This window comes from Lycorma delicatula, chromosome 5, assembly GCF_047948215.1.
Source record: "Lycorma delicatula isolate Av1 chromosome 5, ASM4794821v1, whole genome shotgun sequence".
Lineage (NCBI taxonomy): Eukaryota > Metazoa > Arthropoda > Insecta > Hemiptera > Fulgoridae > Lycorma > Lycorma delicatula.
Genome location: NC_134459.1, coordinates 57632481 through 57649338, shown reverse-complemented (window position 1 = coordinate 57649338; position 16858 = coordinate 57632481). Strand labels below are relative to the sequence as shown.

At 28.5% G+C, this 16858-nt stretch overlaps 1 protein-coding gene across 1 annotated transcript in view; it reads left to right on the top strand.

The window, feature by feature from the left end:
• The window catches only part of alpha-Cat (catenin alpha), a 62698-nt gene that overhangs the window by 33407 nt on the left and 12433 nt on the right, over positions 1-16858 (top strand). Inside the window, exons 13-14 of the mRNA XM_075366185.1 lie at positions 10952-11021; positions 15629-15696. Coding sequence (XP_075222300.1) covers positions 10952-11021; positions 15629-15696 — 138 coding nt within the window. The remainder of the gene's footprint in view (positions 1-10951; positions 11022-15628; positions 15697-16858) is intronic.

Genomic DNA, 16858 nt, shown 5'->3' with positions numbered 1-16858 from the left:
CAATCAGAGATACAGCATTGGTTTCAATTAAGCTGGTTTATAAACAGTTTGGTATATTAGAAACATGTTTAGTTAATCGATTTTAAACTTTATTTATGTTTTCTCTTTAATTTTTTAGTAAAAGTAAATATCATCCGGATTGGAATTTCAAGTAAACATTTATGTTATTTCTCATTTATTTGTTGCAGTCTTGTTAAAAAGTGAATTCGTAATTAAATTTACATGCAATATTTCATGGTTTAAATATAATTTTTTACATATTTTAATGAAGACCATTAGTGGTCAATATATTTAATTATATTTCTGTTTGTATTCTGCTGGTGGTATCTTGCTTGCTTTTTATTTTCTTTGGCTACAGTGGTATATTAGATCACTCATGATTTTATTTATAGTTCTTCACTTTATATGTATAATATAAATTGTAATTAGATTTATATTACATTATATATATGTATTTAATATTCAATGAAATTTAAACCTCTAAAACACCATTAATAGATGAGTTAAACGTACCATATTAATTCCAAGAATCTATTTTCACAGGATCCTGCATCTTCAGTTTGTATTTAATTCTATAATTACATTAAAATAAATTGTTTTTGCGAATTGTGAATTTTAAATTTATCATAATTGTTACTGCCAATTACTGCAATATATATGGGATTCTGAAAAAATTGATTCTTGGAATTAATATGGTAAGTGTATTTAACTTATATATTTATTGTGTTTGGTGGTTTAAATTTCATTTAATATTAAATTTTATTAGCAGTGGTCAGTATGTTAATGAATTAATTGAATTTTCAGGGGAAAAAAATTTATATATATATATATAAAAGGTGACTCTACGTAAACAGCTAAATTCAAGAAAAAATTGTTTAACCTTATTGTTGTTTTTTTTATGTTTTTGGAGGTTCTTTTTTCTTAAATTAAAAAACAGGAGCAATCAACATTATTCAGAGAAGCATGTATAAAATCAAAAAGTGAAGGAAAACAAAAAAAAAAGCATTTAATATCTTGTTAAATATATATGGTGATAAAGTAACAACAAAAAAAAATGTAAAATTATAATCATCTACTGTTCTCCCTTCACCTCGTCTATTAACTTCATCCTTTTTCTTCATTTTCTTTTTACTTCCTTGTACGAAGTACAAAGAAGTGTTGTAATCGCAAAAAATATCTTTTTTCAGATTTCAATGGAATATCCATTTTTAGTTTAGGCATGACATCTGTACGTATGTACATTTTTCACATAACTCAAAAATGATTAGCAGTAGAATGTTGACATTTTGGAATTAGGACTGTTGTAACATAAAGTTGTGCACCTCCCCCTTTGATATTGCAATTGACTGAACCAAAAATGTTTCAAAAGCCCATAATCCAAAAAAAATTGGATTTTGGACTGCAATAACAAGCCCTCATTGAGAGCTTTTCAACGATATCATAAGTGGCATTTATTATTTTCATTGGTTCCAGAGTTATAGTAAAATAAAATTTTAATTATGAAATATTTGGATCTTAGGGGAAGGTTCGAATCAGAATTCTTCTTTTTTTATGTTAAATATATTGATTTATTAACATCTCATTGTAAGAAAACTTTTACAGTGAATAATAATTCAATAATAACAAAAAAATTATGAAAATATATCAGAAGTTATTAATGAAATAAAATTTTATGTACTTTTAATTTAAAAAAATGTATATATATGTAATTAATAGGTATACAAGAAAGTCACGTGGTGTCCACATCAGATTTTTTTTTTTTACTGACCCTTGCAATGCATTTGTCAAGCTTCCATTTCCTCTAATCACATGCCCTAACCAGTTTCCTTCTCTTTTGTGTAGTTGTTACACAAGTGATCTTTCTGCTTTAATCCTGTTCATTACTTCTTCATTTCTCCCTTTTTTGTTTGTCTTACTTTACCATCCTTCTCAGTATTCACATCTCAAGAAGATTATAAGGTGTCACATAAACCTAATAACGTTACTATAAAGCAATTGAAAACTATTTCTAACAAAAATTAAAATTACAACCATACTAGTATGTATAAAAAATAAGAATAAAATGTGATCAGTGTGGATACACTTATATATAATATAGAGAAAAAAATGGAAATTCTTGAAATATATGATTAACAACAGTTTGTAATTTATAAAAATTATAAAATTTTGAAAAGTTATATTTAAAAAATACACCTGGTTTAATAAATACTTAGCCAGACTGTGAGGAGAAATATTTTATATAAATTACCAAAGAAGGCTTAATACAAATTATTGTACCAGCTGTACTGGTTATAATAGATACTGATAAGATAGCTTTCAAACATAATGTTATTTGATTATGTTGAAAATATGGATAAAGGAGTACACTCCTATTTAAATTACTATTACATTTTGATTTTTACCCATATATTTTTTTTTAAATCATAATTTTAAAAAAAATCACAAAGGAACTGATGATGGACATTCCTCAAAAATATATTCTTCATAAAAAAATTAATTAATTAAAATGAATTGTTAAAAATATCTTCTTTGTATTTTACTGCTTAGTTGGATTCATTAAAATATGCTTAGTTGGATAATGTTAAAAAAAATAATAAAGTAATGGCGTAAGTATATCAACAATACGAAATTCTATATAGCCAAACATTTTAACAAAAGCAGTACTTTTTGCAAATACAACATAGTGTTGTACATGCCCATAGTAATATATGAAGTAGGCTATTTGGTCTTCATATAAATGGAGTAATAAAACTGAGTTATCAACTGAGAGATAATTTTCAATCCTTAGATGGTCTTTTTATTAAGACTGTAGATTGACAGATGTTAGGTTGGGCTGTGCAGCAGATTATAGACATGTTCAGATTTTATTGAAAAACCATTGACATAGAGATGTAAGACACTTTTAGAGTAAATCATTGTTGAAAGTGTAAAATCTGAAAATTGTAATCCGATAATAAAATAACATATTCAGTAATGAATGTCACGTATAGATGATGCCACTGCTTAAAAAAATATTAAATAGTATCAGCCAATTAAAAAATTGACGCAAGTTTATCAGGGGGTATATATTTTATTATATTAGTAAATTGTGTTTTTTTTTAATATGGTATCAAATTTGTACATTCTAAAAAGTTTATTGGATATCAATTATACTTATTTTATATATTTCCCTTCATAACGTTTATGGTTAACATAAATTAAAATAATTGAAACTGAAATAAAAATAATTGAAATATTATTAAATTTTAAACTGAAGGTAAAGTCATTTTTCTGTTTTATTCATTTCTATATAATATGCTCTAAAGTTTTTTTAAATATTTATTTGTTTTTCACTTACATTTTTTATATGTAATACAAATTAACCCATGAACCATTTCATGGATGCTTTTTTTCCATTTTCAATGTTCTGTATATTGAATTACATACCTGAGTTATGTATTCTCTTGTGCAGTCATTGCATCTTTTGTTTCTGTAAAAATGTTAACTTACTAATGAATCAAAAAACTATTTCTGTGAAGTGCCCGTATGCAATTCCCAAAGAACTTCGCATGCATTGATGGTGGGATTTTTTTTATTATTTTAATGTTTGATGTATAGAATTTTAAATTGAAAAAAATCTGTTATTGTGTTATCTTTATTTAAATTATATATGTTAGGTTAATTTTAAAAATCATTAGAACCTCAGTAGCTTTTTAAATATGTGCACTCTTGTTCTTTGACCAGGAAATTGGTTGCTGTTTATTGACCTAGAATCGGCCGTTATTCTGGGTCAGTAGCGAAATAATTAAAAAACAGCTATTGCTTCTTGCTATGCTATGCACCACACGTTTATAGATAGATTTATTATTAGTGCACTTCCTCACGTGCACATTTTTTTTGTTAAAATGTTTTATTTATTACCCTTGTAGCAGTTTATATATATTTTATTATTTATATTTAGAATTATTGTTTGTTGATGTAATCATGTCATTGTTTATTCATATTAATATTTTCACTGCAATTATGTTTACATAAATATATATAAATCTCTTTTCACTTTTTTATTTTAATACCTAATTTTTTTAGTTTATTACATTCGTATTTGTGCTTTATACAAGTGCACATTTCTTTTTTATTTTGATATAGTTGTGTTCTATATAATACATTTATATTAAATTAGATTTTATGGAAACAGTTTAATTAAAATGAACTATTAGTGTACAAATAAATAAATTGTTTTACTCTGTTAATTATTCAAATGCAGTATTTTTCTTTTCCAGTACATAATAGAGCCAACTGTGTATTACTATCTGCATTAATTTAAAAAATAGATACAACATTGTCATGATAACACTTTAGTTTCAATCTTTTTATAAGGGTAGTGCTATAGAAATTGCTAGGTCTTTAGAGTGAAAAGTTGATTAGAATTAGGACTGTCATTAATAACACATTATGGCCCTGTGTAACAAAACTACAGATTGTGACATAGATGCATGTAAACTTACTTCAGTAATACAGGATGAAGGTTCTTATAAGTACTGAAAAATAAATTTCATGCAAGATATTTTTTTATAACTTCACTCACAGTATTGTTGGTATGATTCTGTGTTTTATAAATATCAGTAACTTAAGTATATTTTTTATGTGAATTACTTCTGCTTCTGTCACCTGCAGATAAGGTGATTTTTCCTAGATACCATGTTACATACATGCTGTATTTACTTGTTCAGTATGTATAAGTATTTCATTTAAAATAGTTTATCTATCTGTATTTAATTAATAAGTAAAGGTTGTTTATTATGAAATTGAGAGGTAAATCTATAAATAAGAAAGATATCGAATTTTATCTGAGAAATAGAAATTATTTGCAACACAGGAGATGTTTATTTAAAAAATTTATTAAAACATATATACGATAAGACATTTTTTGTAAAAATACTTAATTTCTATGGTCATCAGTCATTAATAAGCATCATCAGCATGGAACAAACTTCATCCATACTGTTTAGCTTAAATGATCTATTGAAACTAGTTTAGTTAGTTTCATACCCATCATTTTTGTGATGCCCTCAAGGATAGGGAAACACTGTTCTGTAGACTAGGAATGCAGTTAAAAATAATGCTTTTCATATATTTAAAAAAAAAAGTTAGGAAGTAGCAAACAATTTTGCAAACAGATTCTATAGTCATATGAAAAAAATACTATGTTGGAAACACATATGCTGTGTAAAGTCCCCTATTAACAGTTATGATTTGTACAATGAAAAAGTAGATTAAATTTTTTTTTCTCTTCCTTGTTAGCGAGAGAAATTTACACAATATTAGTTTAGAGTGGGGAGGTGACATTTTAGGTAGTTCAACAAGTCATCTAATTGTGTAAGAATTCTCTTAATTAGTGGAACAAAAAAACATTTTAGACTGCTATGCGTAGAGAATACAGCAGCTGCAGAATCAGTGTTATTTTTTGCTAAATAGTCACTAATTATAAAAACCATGAGCCGGACCATTATTGCAGAGTAAAATCCAAGAATTTATTGCCCTTATTTGCAGTCATTTTCTACAAATTGCTTCACATATATGGTATAAAATGGCCATGTAATGCTGTTTGTTGGCCATATAACTGTATGAATTTCTGGTAAGAATTCGTAATGGATGATGCTTTTATAACCAAAAAAAAGGAAGGAGAACCTTAAGATTCCATCAACTTTGTTCTTCATCATTTGAATATCATAATTATACACCCCTCTTGCAACACTTATATATGCCACGTTTGAGAAATTGTGAGTCATCAATCAGCTATGTATATAACGGTTGTTTTGAAATGTAGATTTTATTAAAAATTTAACAGTATTATAACAAATTTTGCTGCTACTCATTTCATACCTAAAACGTCAGTCAAGATTATTTCACAGAAGCCATAAGAGACTCTCACATCTTCAATAACTTCTCTAATAGTAGTTGAACTATTATTAATCACGATGCTCCTTATTTGGTTGATATTTTCATCAGTTGATGTGTTAGGACATCCAACCCTTAGGTCGTTTTCAACTTTTTGAAACCAATTGTACCACTCATCAATATAACATCCTCTCCAAAAACCTTCTCGAACATGTTTACCATTTCACTGTACTTTATTTTTTAACACAAAATTTAATGCATACCTTTTGTTCCATCATTTACAAAAATTAATTCACCACTTGTAATAAAAGATGTCCTAAGTATTTGTCTGCCAATTTGAACTATGCTTAAAAAGATTTATATCTTTTATACAGTGCTGCCACCACGTGGTAAAAGATGAAAGTTTTATAGAATTTACTTTCACAATTTCAAAAATAAATTGTGTGCAGAATTAAAAAATCCTTTCTTTTTTTATCAAACCTCGTATCATATATTTCAGAAGAGGCTATCATATTTTATACAGGAGAGCATGTCTAAACTTCCATGGTCATTAACATGAGCAATATTAACTTGCAGTTTGCATTTTACAAACCCTCATGAAAAGAAGCATTTTCCTATACATGTATATTTTTGCCAGAAAAAAGAATTACGCCTGTAACTCATGTTCTGCCAATATATAGAAAAACAAAAGTAGATATTAGTTTGTTTTTTACCATTGCTATAAGAAAATTTTTTTTTTCAACCTCCGATGGGCTATAAAAAAAAGACAGTGACATAAAATTATTTTATTACTGACTTGATTTGTGTCTTATTTTTTTTACATAATCGCCTAAACAATTGAGTCATTTGTCATATTGTGACACCAGCTTCGCGAAGCTCTCTTCAAAGAATTTTGCTACCAGTGAGATAAGATACATCTTGACAGCCTCATGAAGTACTTTGTTGGTGGCAACGTGTTGTCCACCCATCCATGTCTTCAATTCTCAAAAGAGGTGAAAATTGCTAGGTGCTAGGTCTGGACTATACGGTGGATGGTTGAAAGCTTCCCACTTGAATTGTTTGAGAAGGTCTTGCATCACATTGGCATAATGTGGTCGTTCATTGCCGTGGATCAAAACCATGCTGTATGTGAGCATGCCTCTTTGTTTGTTCCGGATTGCTCTGCGGAGATGACATAAAGATTCATAATGAACTTTGTTTGTTATTGTCCTCTTCTCCATAAAGTCCATCAACCAACAAGACACCTTTATGATCCCAAAAAACTGTTATCACCAGTAACAATAGACTTTAAAATCTCTTCCCCCTCATCATAACATGAGAAACCCTAAGGCTGATGCCATTCACTGTATTTTGTAATCATCACTCAACATTTTTGGGACCCAATCGGCACACAGTTTCTGTTATCCTAGGTCTTCAGTCACAATTGTGTACTGAAAATATCCAGAAATTTCTGGGATTTCTGCAGAAAGTTCACTTATTGTAAAAACCTCCATTTGTCGCGAACAAAATCATCAACACGCTCAACCAGGCATACAGTAGCAACAGACTTGTGTCCTTGCCTACCTTCGTCATGGATGTCTGTTTGCCCTTCTTTAAATTTCCTAACCATTCCTGTACATGGTCGGTCATAAAATTTTCACCATACACTAGGCTCATTCTGCAATGGATTTCATCAGCACTACATCCTTCTGTTTTTTTTTCTTGTTTAGCTTCTGGGAATCACTGTCAGGTATTACTTCAGAGGATGGATATATATGACTGTAAGTTAAGTGTAGTCTTGTACAGTCTCAGGTCGACCATTTCTGAGATGTGTGGTTACTTGAAACCCAACCACCAAAGAACACTGGTATCCATGATCTATTATTCAAATCCATATAAAAGTAACTAACTGCTTTTACTAGAATTTAAACATTGGAACTCTCAACTTCGAAATCAACTGATTTGCGAAGACATGTTCACCACTAGACCAACCTGGTGGGTTACATCCTTCTACTTGCAGAAAATATATCACACACTTGGCAGGAGCATTGATCATAGTGGCCATGTTCAATTCCCTGTAGCTCGGCTCAGACTGATGCAATGGAGCCAACAATGGCAGAGGTTAAGTTTGAGAGGGCCGGAGCGGTTACACAATGCACAGACCTGGCTCCCACCTATCTCTTATTTACTTAAATGCGTGATCAGAGGTTGAAAGAAAAAACAGCTCTCATACATCACCTTTCATAATAATACCTAAAACATAATATATTATGAAATATATTTGATAATATTTTATGATATGTAGCCTTTCATAAGGCTACATATCATAAAATTACCATCTGGTAGAACTTAAGTACGTAACAGTAATTTACTAATTAATTATGTAAAGTTTCACATTTGGTGGTTGAATTTTGTGATTACTAAATATGCTGAATTATTTTAAATACAAAATAAAAATAATTCTTAAATAACTGATTGTTTGTTCTATCCAGCCTCAGGCCAGGAATTATGGCAAGGCTAACGTACAATTTTTTCAACTTGAAGTTGAAGGGAAATAATTTTTTGATTGCACTGTACATAACTAGGTTGTGATTGATACTAATGATCATTGAAAATATAAACATTTAACAACAGATCGGTAAATTTTATTAAAGCAGGAGGTGAGAACTGTGCACATATTTTCTTCTGGGCTGGCCTTGAAACGAAACTTTTGATTGATCAAAAGTCTTGTCGAGTTAAGGCTTGATTGTAATTGTTAACTCTTTCTTTTTTTTATTAAGAAGATAAGTTGTATTTAGATTAAAAAGATATAAATTGATAGCTATTGAAAATTGGATGGCAACACTTTGGTAGCTGATTTGGGACATTAATGCAAATAATAGGTTCCAATAAACATTTATGGAAAACTACTGTTTTTAATTATAGCTTGTGAAATAATTTTGATTAGTGATGAGTTTCTACCCCCAGAAATAAAATGAAACCTTACTGAAATTCTTGCGAACCAAATTAGGAGGCAAGTAATTTGATACTTTTATATCCTTTGGCATGAAAATTGAATAAAATGGGTCCCAAAAGTGTGCTCCTTCTAGTTTCCAAGATAATTATTGTAAAGCCCAAAAAATTAAGTTGAAAAAATGTCTAGGTTTGCTATATTTAAAAAATTACCAAAAGTTTAGCAATTAACTTTTTTAAGTTACCAATAAGTAAATAAACATTTCTAACAAAATTTTTGGAAAATTTAGTTCTGAAAAAATTGAGTTAAGTCAATAGATAATAAATAGTTTCAGAAATTTGACTTTTAATTCATTATAAAACAGTTCAAAATATGGCAGAAAAACATTACAATTTTTAAGTAGGATGAAAATCTTCATATTGGTAAAATAACTAAATATTAAAATAAATTCAAAAAACAAAAGAGAACAATAATAATGGTTAACAAAGTCAGCTGATAACGAATTAGATTTTATGAACTGCCCAATTAAAAACCATTTACGGTAATTTGTGCCTGCTGCTTAAGTTAATTTAAGCATTAGTTAAATTTTCTATTAAATGTAATGTGAACAACACAAATCTATTATATACATTTGAAGAACTGATACGTATACTAATTTATGGTAAAGTAAATAATATTGTGACTGGAGTTTGGGGATACTGTGACAAATATTCAGTTCAAAAAATAACAAAATTGTAAAACTTTTGAAGCTGTAGATAGATGTCTTACAGAAATGGATGTCCTGAAACCAATAGTAGATCCTGGTCAGTAAAGGTCTATACAAAATGCGAATACCAAAGAAGAAATATCAATGTTTTATAATTATCTCTGGCTTTAAGCACCTGAAGGTTGTCACATTGTTTAAATGTTTCATCAACAAGTGTGTCATGAACATTAAGGGAGCAACATTTATCCCATTCCATTAACACCTGCTATAGAAATATTACTTCCAGATTATAATTAACTGACATACTTCTATTGACGGTTAATTAGAAAATATACACAATTCCAATTTAGTCTTTTTTACCCATAAAAATAAGAGAAAAAAATAATTTTTAATTTATTTAAAATTTGTACAGTTTTTGACTTGTACAAAATTTTAAGTTTATTGCCACTTTACAAGTTCAATCCAAGGTTTTTGTTTTTATATTATAGCTGTGACCAGATGATTAACATCAGAAATGCTCAAATTTAATTTAATAAATTAATGTATATTTATTTATTTTAATAACCTGTATTTTGTATCTTGTTTATTACTACATTTTTTTATATTATGAAATGAAACATAGTACAAACAGTTACATATATATACAACTGTGCATAATATAGTGATTTACCTTGAATAGAAATTTGAATGCTTTGTGATTATCATATCCACAATAGAATCTTTTTGTGCCTTTTCTTTTTCATTCATTTCCTGTTAATTTCCTGCAATAATAGAATTTTCTTTCTCTTTTTTCCACAAATTAAACTCTGGGAACAGTCAGTTTAACAAAAAGCTCTGTGCATTTAAGTGAAAATCTGTGAAACGTTTATATAAAATTATTGATATAATGAAAAACAAGAGAAAATAAAATTCATTATTATAATAAAATTGAAGTGTAGGTATGAAATTTTATATATATTGATTTAAATATAGGAACAGAGCGCTCAGTTTTATTGTATATGATTACTAAACATTATTGTGATTACCTTTAAGATTATATGTTATGCATTATAATAACTGAAGAACATTAAATATGTTTCTATGTTATTAAATCCTGTTTTCTCTTTACAATATAAAATTAGAGAGATTACTAATCTAATTTACTAGTAGAAAAATAGTGTGTATTACGATGTAAATAAATTCTTAAATTTTTTTTCTTGAATATAAATATATTTAATTTGTTTTACTACACTATTTCATGCATTTTATAATATTCAAACACTAAATAATTTATGTTAAATTGAAATTGTATTGCCAAAATGAGTAAAAGAATATGAAATGAAAAATAAAATAAAAAATGACCTGTAGTTGTAGTAAAATTTAATATAAATTATTTAGTATTTGTCATTATATTTGTTATGTATGGAAAATAGTAATTTCTTTCTTTTTTTTCATAGACTGATGATGAACTAGATCCAGAAGATGTTGAATTAGATGAGCATTATACTGTAGAAACACGTAGTAGATGTAAGTTTACATATCTTCTATTATTAAAAATATTTAGTTTATGGTAATCTAACTCATGTAATACCGATTATGATAATAAGACTATTTTTGAGTTATATATTAACATTAGTTTCAATTAAAATTAGCCTAATACTAGTATTGACTTTTAGAATAGCTAGCCTCATCAGAATTTTTTTTTAGTTTTTTCTGATCGAGTTTATTTGTAAATTTTTACTAATCTTTGTTCAGAGCAGTCATTCATTAACATCCTCACTAACCTATACCATCAGGAATGTAGACAAACGTATGTTGTTATTACTCTTAATTCAGTATGGTTGATGTTTGAATTTTTGAAATGGTTAGTTTCATTTTGAAGAATTTTCATGTACTTTCTGATTTTTACATATTTATATATGAAAAGCCATGAAAACAAGAAAAGACCTAGTTAAGTCTTAACTAAGACTTAGTAAGTCTAAGTTAAAACTTAGAAAAGACAACTCGTTTAAAACAAGTTTACTGAAGATCATTGCTGGAAATTTGATTCAAGTACAGCATGTGCGTTTTCTTCAGACCACTGATGTGAATTCTGTATGTTTATGTCATTGTGGGTAAAATATCTTCATCTGAAAATAGTATGAACTGAATTAAGTGGTATTATCACTAAACTGATATTATTACCTCTATGTTTTTCTGTGTTCTGTTTTTAATCTATTGACAGAACTGCAGTTATCTGGAATGGTCACCAAGCTGGAGGTGTTGAAGTTTCTGAACATGATACGGACACAATCCTTGAGTTTGTAATGTTCTCCATACTGTACTTTGTGTTATGTGGAGTCGTATTGAGGTTCTTCACGTGCTTGTTGTAGGACCAAGCCGTACCATCTGAAGAGTGTTTTCCCTTTCATCACCATGTATTTGTTGATGTTCACATGAAACATTAGTGCTAATCAACTTAGCTGAGTTCATCAGAGTGGGTAATGTACCACTCTGATTAAGATTATTAAAACTTCTACAAAATACTTTACAGTTTGGAACTACTCGTCCAGTTTGGATACTTACATCTATATTCTTCCACCGCAGCTGGAGCACTTCCATCACAAAAGCTGTAAACAAAAATCACATCTATCTGCATATTCTGCACGAGTGAAGAATACATGGAAACATGAGATTTTTCAAAATAAAGAATTCAAAATGGAATTTCACTTTTATAAATCCAGATTTAATTGGGAAAATATACATACCGTTCAAATTAGTATAACAAACACAAACAAAAGCATTACATAACTTTATTCTCAAGAATAATTAAACACAATCAAAATTATGTCAACAGTAAACCACCTCACATTTATTGTTGACATATCACATTTTATGACAATTATGAGTATTCAAATTAATTTCAAAGCATACAATTAGAGTTGCCAACCTAATTTTTTGAAAGTCTAAATTTATTGTACTAAAAAGAGCTGTTATTAAATTTTACAAATTCATAGCACTTTTCTTTTAAGTTCTGTTTTTAATAATAAAAGTTGATTTTTTTTTTTTTTTTTTTTTATAAACGATCACATCAATTTTCTCAAAATTAAATTCTCTACAACATTTTATAATAAAATTTATACATTTATTAGTCAAGTAATAAAGTTATTATATTCTAAACCTAAAAAAACTTAAGAAACCATCATGGTCTCACCCCTTATATAACAATTTAAAAATTCCAGTATGACCTTATTTCACTGGGGAAACTGAAATCCTTACAAGATTATTCACTAGCCATAACTCAATAACAAAGTGTTTCTGGACATAGGTTTATTTCCCTTTCCTTCTGACATATATATATAAAATAAATGTTTTCTTACATAGATTCCCATGTCATAATGACAATACTTCAAGTGAAGTAATTTCTTAATTTTGTAATAGAAAATAATTAAAGAACTATTTATGGTCATTCTGGACAATCAGATGCTTTATGGTGTAAAAAACATCTAAAAATTGTTCCCGATTATATTTTATCTAATTCAGACTGTTTGCTAGTTATTTAATTGTTCAGTAATCATCAGAGATTATTCAGAAGTTTTCAGTAAAAAATATTATGTAAATTTATTCTTTTATATCGTTATTGTGTAATAAAAAATTATTTTTGCAATGTTTTAAAAAAATAATAATATCCTGTAAGACATTTCATTGCTTTTGGTACAAATACAAAATTAATTGTAAAATTCATTTTTTCACTCTTATGCTTTCTTGATAAATAAATAAAGTAATACAATATAATATATTTTTATAAATTAATTTTGTACCTTTGGCAGTATTTTTTTAATTGAATTTTTCTGTAAATACTGGTCAAAATTGTACACTTGTTCTGATATTTGAAATAGAATTTAACTCTTATTTCAAATTTCTTTTTCAAACTTATATTTAAATTTTATAAATACTGTCATCATTAAAATTTGTCCAGCCAATTTTTACTATTAGCCTAGTGGTCATGACTTTAAAAAAGGTTTTCTTTCTCAGATAATAATACCTGATAGTTACATTGCAAGCAGTTTGTTTCCCCATTAAATATCTTATTATTTATATTGCCAAGTTTTTTCAAAGTTGTCAAATGTTTTCACATTTATCTTCCAAAATAACTTTGTATACTTTTGTTTGGACATAATGAATGGAAATTATAAACACAAACATTTAATAAGAGAGAAAGAGCTATCATTTTAATTATCACATTTAGCTTCCTAAACTATTTAGATTCTTACTTTCAATTTTATTTTAAGAAAACTTGTTCAGATTATCAATACTGCTTAGTTATATTTACCATTATTAGAGCTTTTTTGATTCTGTGTTTTTAGTCTATGATTTTAATATATTGTCGCATGTTCGTGGCTTGGTCAGATTATTGAGAGAATAAAAATTGGAAATGTTTATATTAGTTTAAGAACATAAATAAAATAAGGCAAATTAACTATAATAAGTGTTAATAAGAGTAACAAGGATTACATACAGAACAGAATTTCAAGTAGGTTAGGATTTATTTACAGGTAGTTAAATATTAAAAACCAGAATTCAGTCCCACTCACAAACAACACTATAATGACCTCTAACATTAAACCTTTAACAACTAGTATACCAGATAATACAAGCCTAAAGTTCTTTCACTGCAAGTACCTTCCTTTTTAACAAATAAAACTACCCTGTAGTTTATGAATGAATTTAATACTTTACTCCTTTCACTAATTGTTTATAGTAACTCATCAAACAATTTGTTACATTCCCCTCTATCCTCACAGAATGCTTGTGACATCATTTCACACATTGTACAACACGCCCAATGTTGCTTCAGACTCCTCGTGTAATATTTGCATCAAAAACTGAACTCAACTCGTCTTCCCTGGAGTATTTATACTCCTTTCCTCTTTATCTGCAGAACCAGACCCAAGTTGAAATATGAGAATGATCTTCAGAGGCATTTTGTCATACATTCCTACACTGGTCCAGTAATTCTTCTCATGGAACAATATCTGTCATAGATGTGTCAATGAGCAGTATTACAAAGAACAATTGAACCTGTTAGCCTTAGAAAAAGGATTCCTTTTAGCCCCTTTCTAGATTTTTTCCATTATATTTTCTACTACTTTCTTCTTAATAGGTAGGAATCCGTTACTCAGGTTTTATATCAGTCTTGTTACAATATATTACTGTTTAGTACTGCAGATCTTCTTCATTTGCAGTACTAAACATTGTACCTTCAATATTCTGCAACTAATTTCTACCTTTTACTAATAAAAAAGTTTACCTATGTTCTTGAATGTTGTCCATTGTGTAAATATCGATAGATTTAGTTATTCTATGATAACAGTAATTTTGGTTTATTTTGTTATTTGATAAGTTCTTAAATTATGTATAATAATTCATGCATATGTGAATTTTAACATTAGTGTTTGTTTATTGAGCTTTTTTATTTTCTCTAGTTCTATACACTAAGGTTATTATAATACAAGGTACAATCAATAATATTTAATGAGACAAATGACTGTAGATATTATTTATTCAGTGATAATGAAAGTAACTCTACTTTTTCAACATAATTCCATGCTACATTTAGCCCTTGGACCAATTTTCCTATTAGCTTTCTTATTCCAGTACTAAAGAATCATTCAATTTTGTATTAAACCAATCTTGCTCTATAGAATTCTTGAACTGCTCATTATTGCCAAACTTGGTACCATATAAAAATTATTGAGAGCACCAAACAATGGTCCTCTCACAAAGCTTCTCTCATTCACCAATTCCTGGAAAAGACCATACACAGCTAAGAAGGGGCTTATCACCCCTTACTTAGGTCCACTTTGAAAGCAGCTTTTCTTGATCACACCCTCCAACATTGCAAATGGAACTAGTTTTTTTGCACCCTATCTTGATCATCATCCAAGGATAAAGGGATAAAGAATTAAGATTGAAGAAATGGTGGAGATTAGGGTAGTTGGTTTACTGATGTTTATATATCTTATTCTGGACCAAATATCAGACTGTAACTGTATTGACATTTTTTACTTAAAAATTTGTATTTAACAATGTTGTGTGCAAGAAAAGTATTGGGTTCATTTTGCATATTTATTATTGGTTTGTTTTTTTTACAGCCAGTGCTCATACTGCTGAACACGGAGTTGATGAATATCCTGATATTAGTGGAATTACAACTGCAAGGGTAATTATTTTACTGGTTTTATTTTTATATAATTTCTTTAATACAGTGTCTGTCCAGAAAGTAGTGTCATATATATTTTATTGTGAAGTGACTACATTACGGTGCTCTATTATCTGCCACATCTATGGTTGTGTAAATCAACTACCGAACAAGTGCTTGCTCAGTTGTCTAGGAGGTGAAGGACAGGCAATTTCATAAAATTCTGTTTTGTTTCTTGTACAAGTCGCAATGCAGCACTCACTGGAACAAAGATACACAATCAAATTTTGCATGAAACTCAGCAAGTCTGCAGCAAACACTTTTCCAATGGTTCAACAGGCCTTCGGGAATGAGTGTTTATCACAAAGGCAAGCCTACAGATGGCACAAGGCATTTTTGGAAGGCTGTGAAGAGGTGAACGACAAACCCATGCTGGATGCCTGTCAAACAACGAAAATGTGACTCGTGTGAAAGAATTTTTGCAAACAGACCATCAAATGAGTGTTTGTTTAATGGCCGACATGTTAAATATTACAAAACTGACGTCCACTAGAATGTGACCAAGGATTTGCACATCAGAAAAGTATGTGTGAAGCTTGTCCCAAGAATTTTGACCGACGACCAAAAATCTCGCCAAGTGGAAATTTGTAAAGATGTTTTGGAGATGTGTGAAAATTATTCACGTTTTGGACCAGTGTTATCACAGGTGATGAAACTTTGGTATTGTACAATCCCAAAACGAAAAGGTGAAGTGCCAAGAGGCACACCTCAGTGCGTCCCCTTGCCCCAAGAAGGCTTGAATGAGCAAATCAAAGATTAAGACATTGTGTTTTTGACATCAGGGGGACAAATTTTGAAGAATTTTAATTTACAGGCATTATTCTTATTTTTATGTAAATAAATGTTGTTTTTTTTTTTTCATACTTATAGACTTTGTGACATTACTTTCCAGACAGAACTTGTATGCTGTAATTCAAGGTTCTTTAAAATAAAAAGTTATGTAAAGGTTTTTATGAAGATTCTTTTTTAATGCATAATTTTTGGCATTAGAGTTTTTGAGTTGTTTTTATAAATAAATTATAAAAATGTAATATTATATATTTTATAAATGGGTAGCAATATCTGAAATTTAATTTTTACTACTATTGTTCATTAATTAGTACACGACTAGTTTACTTTTAGA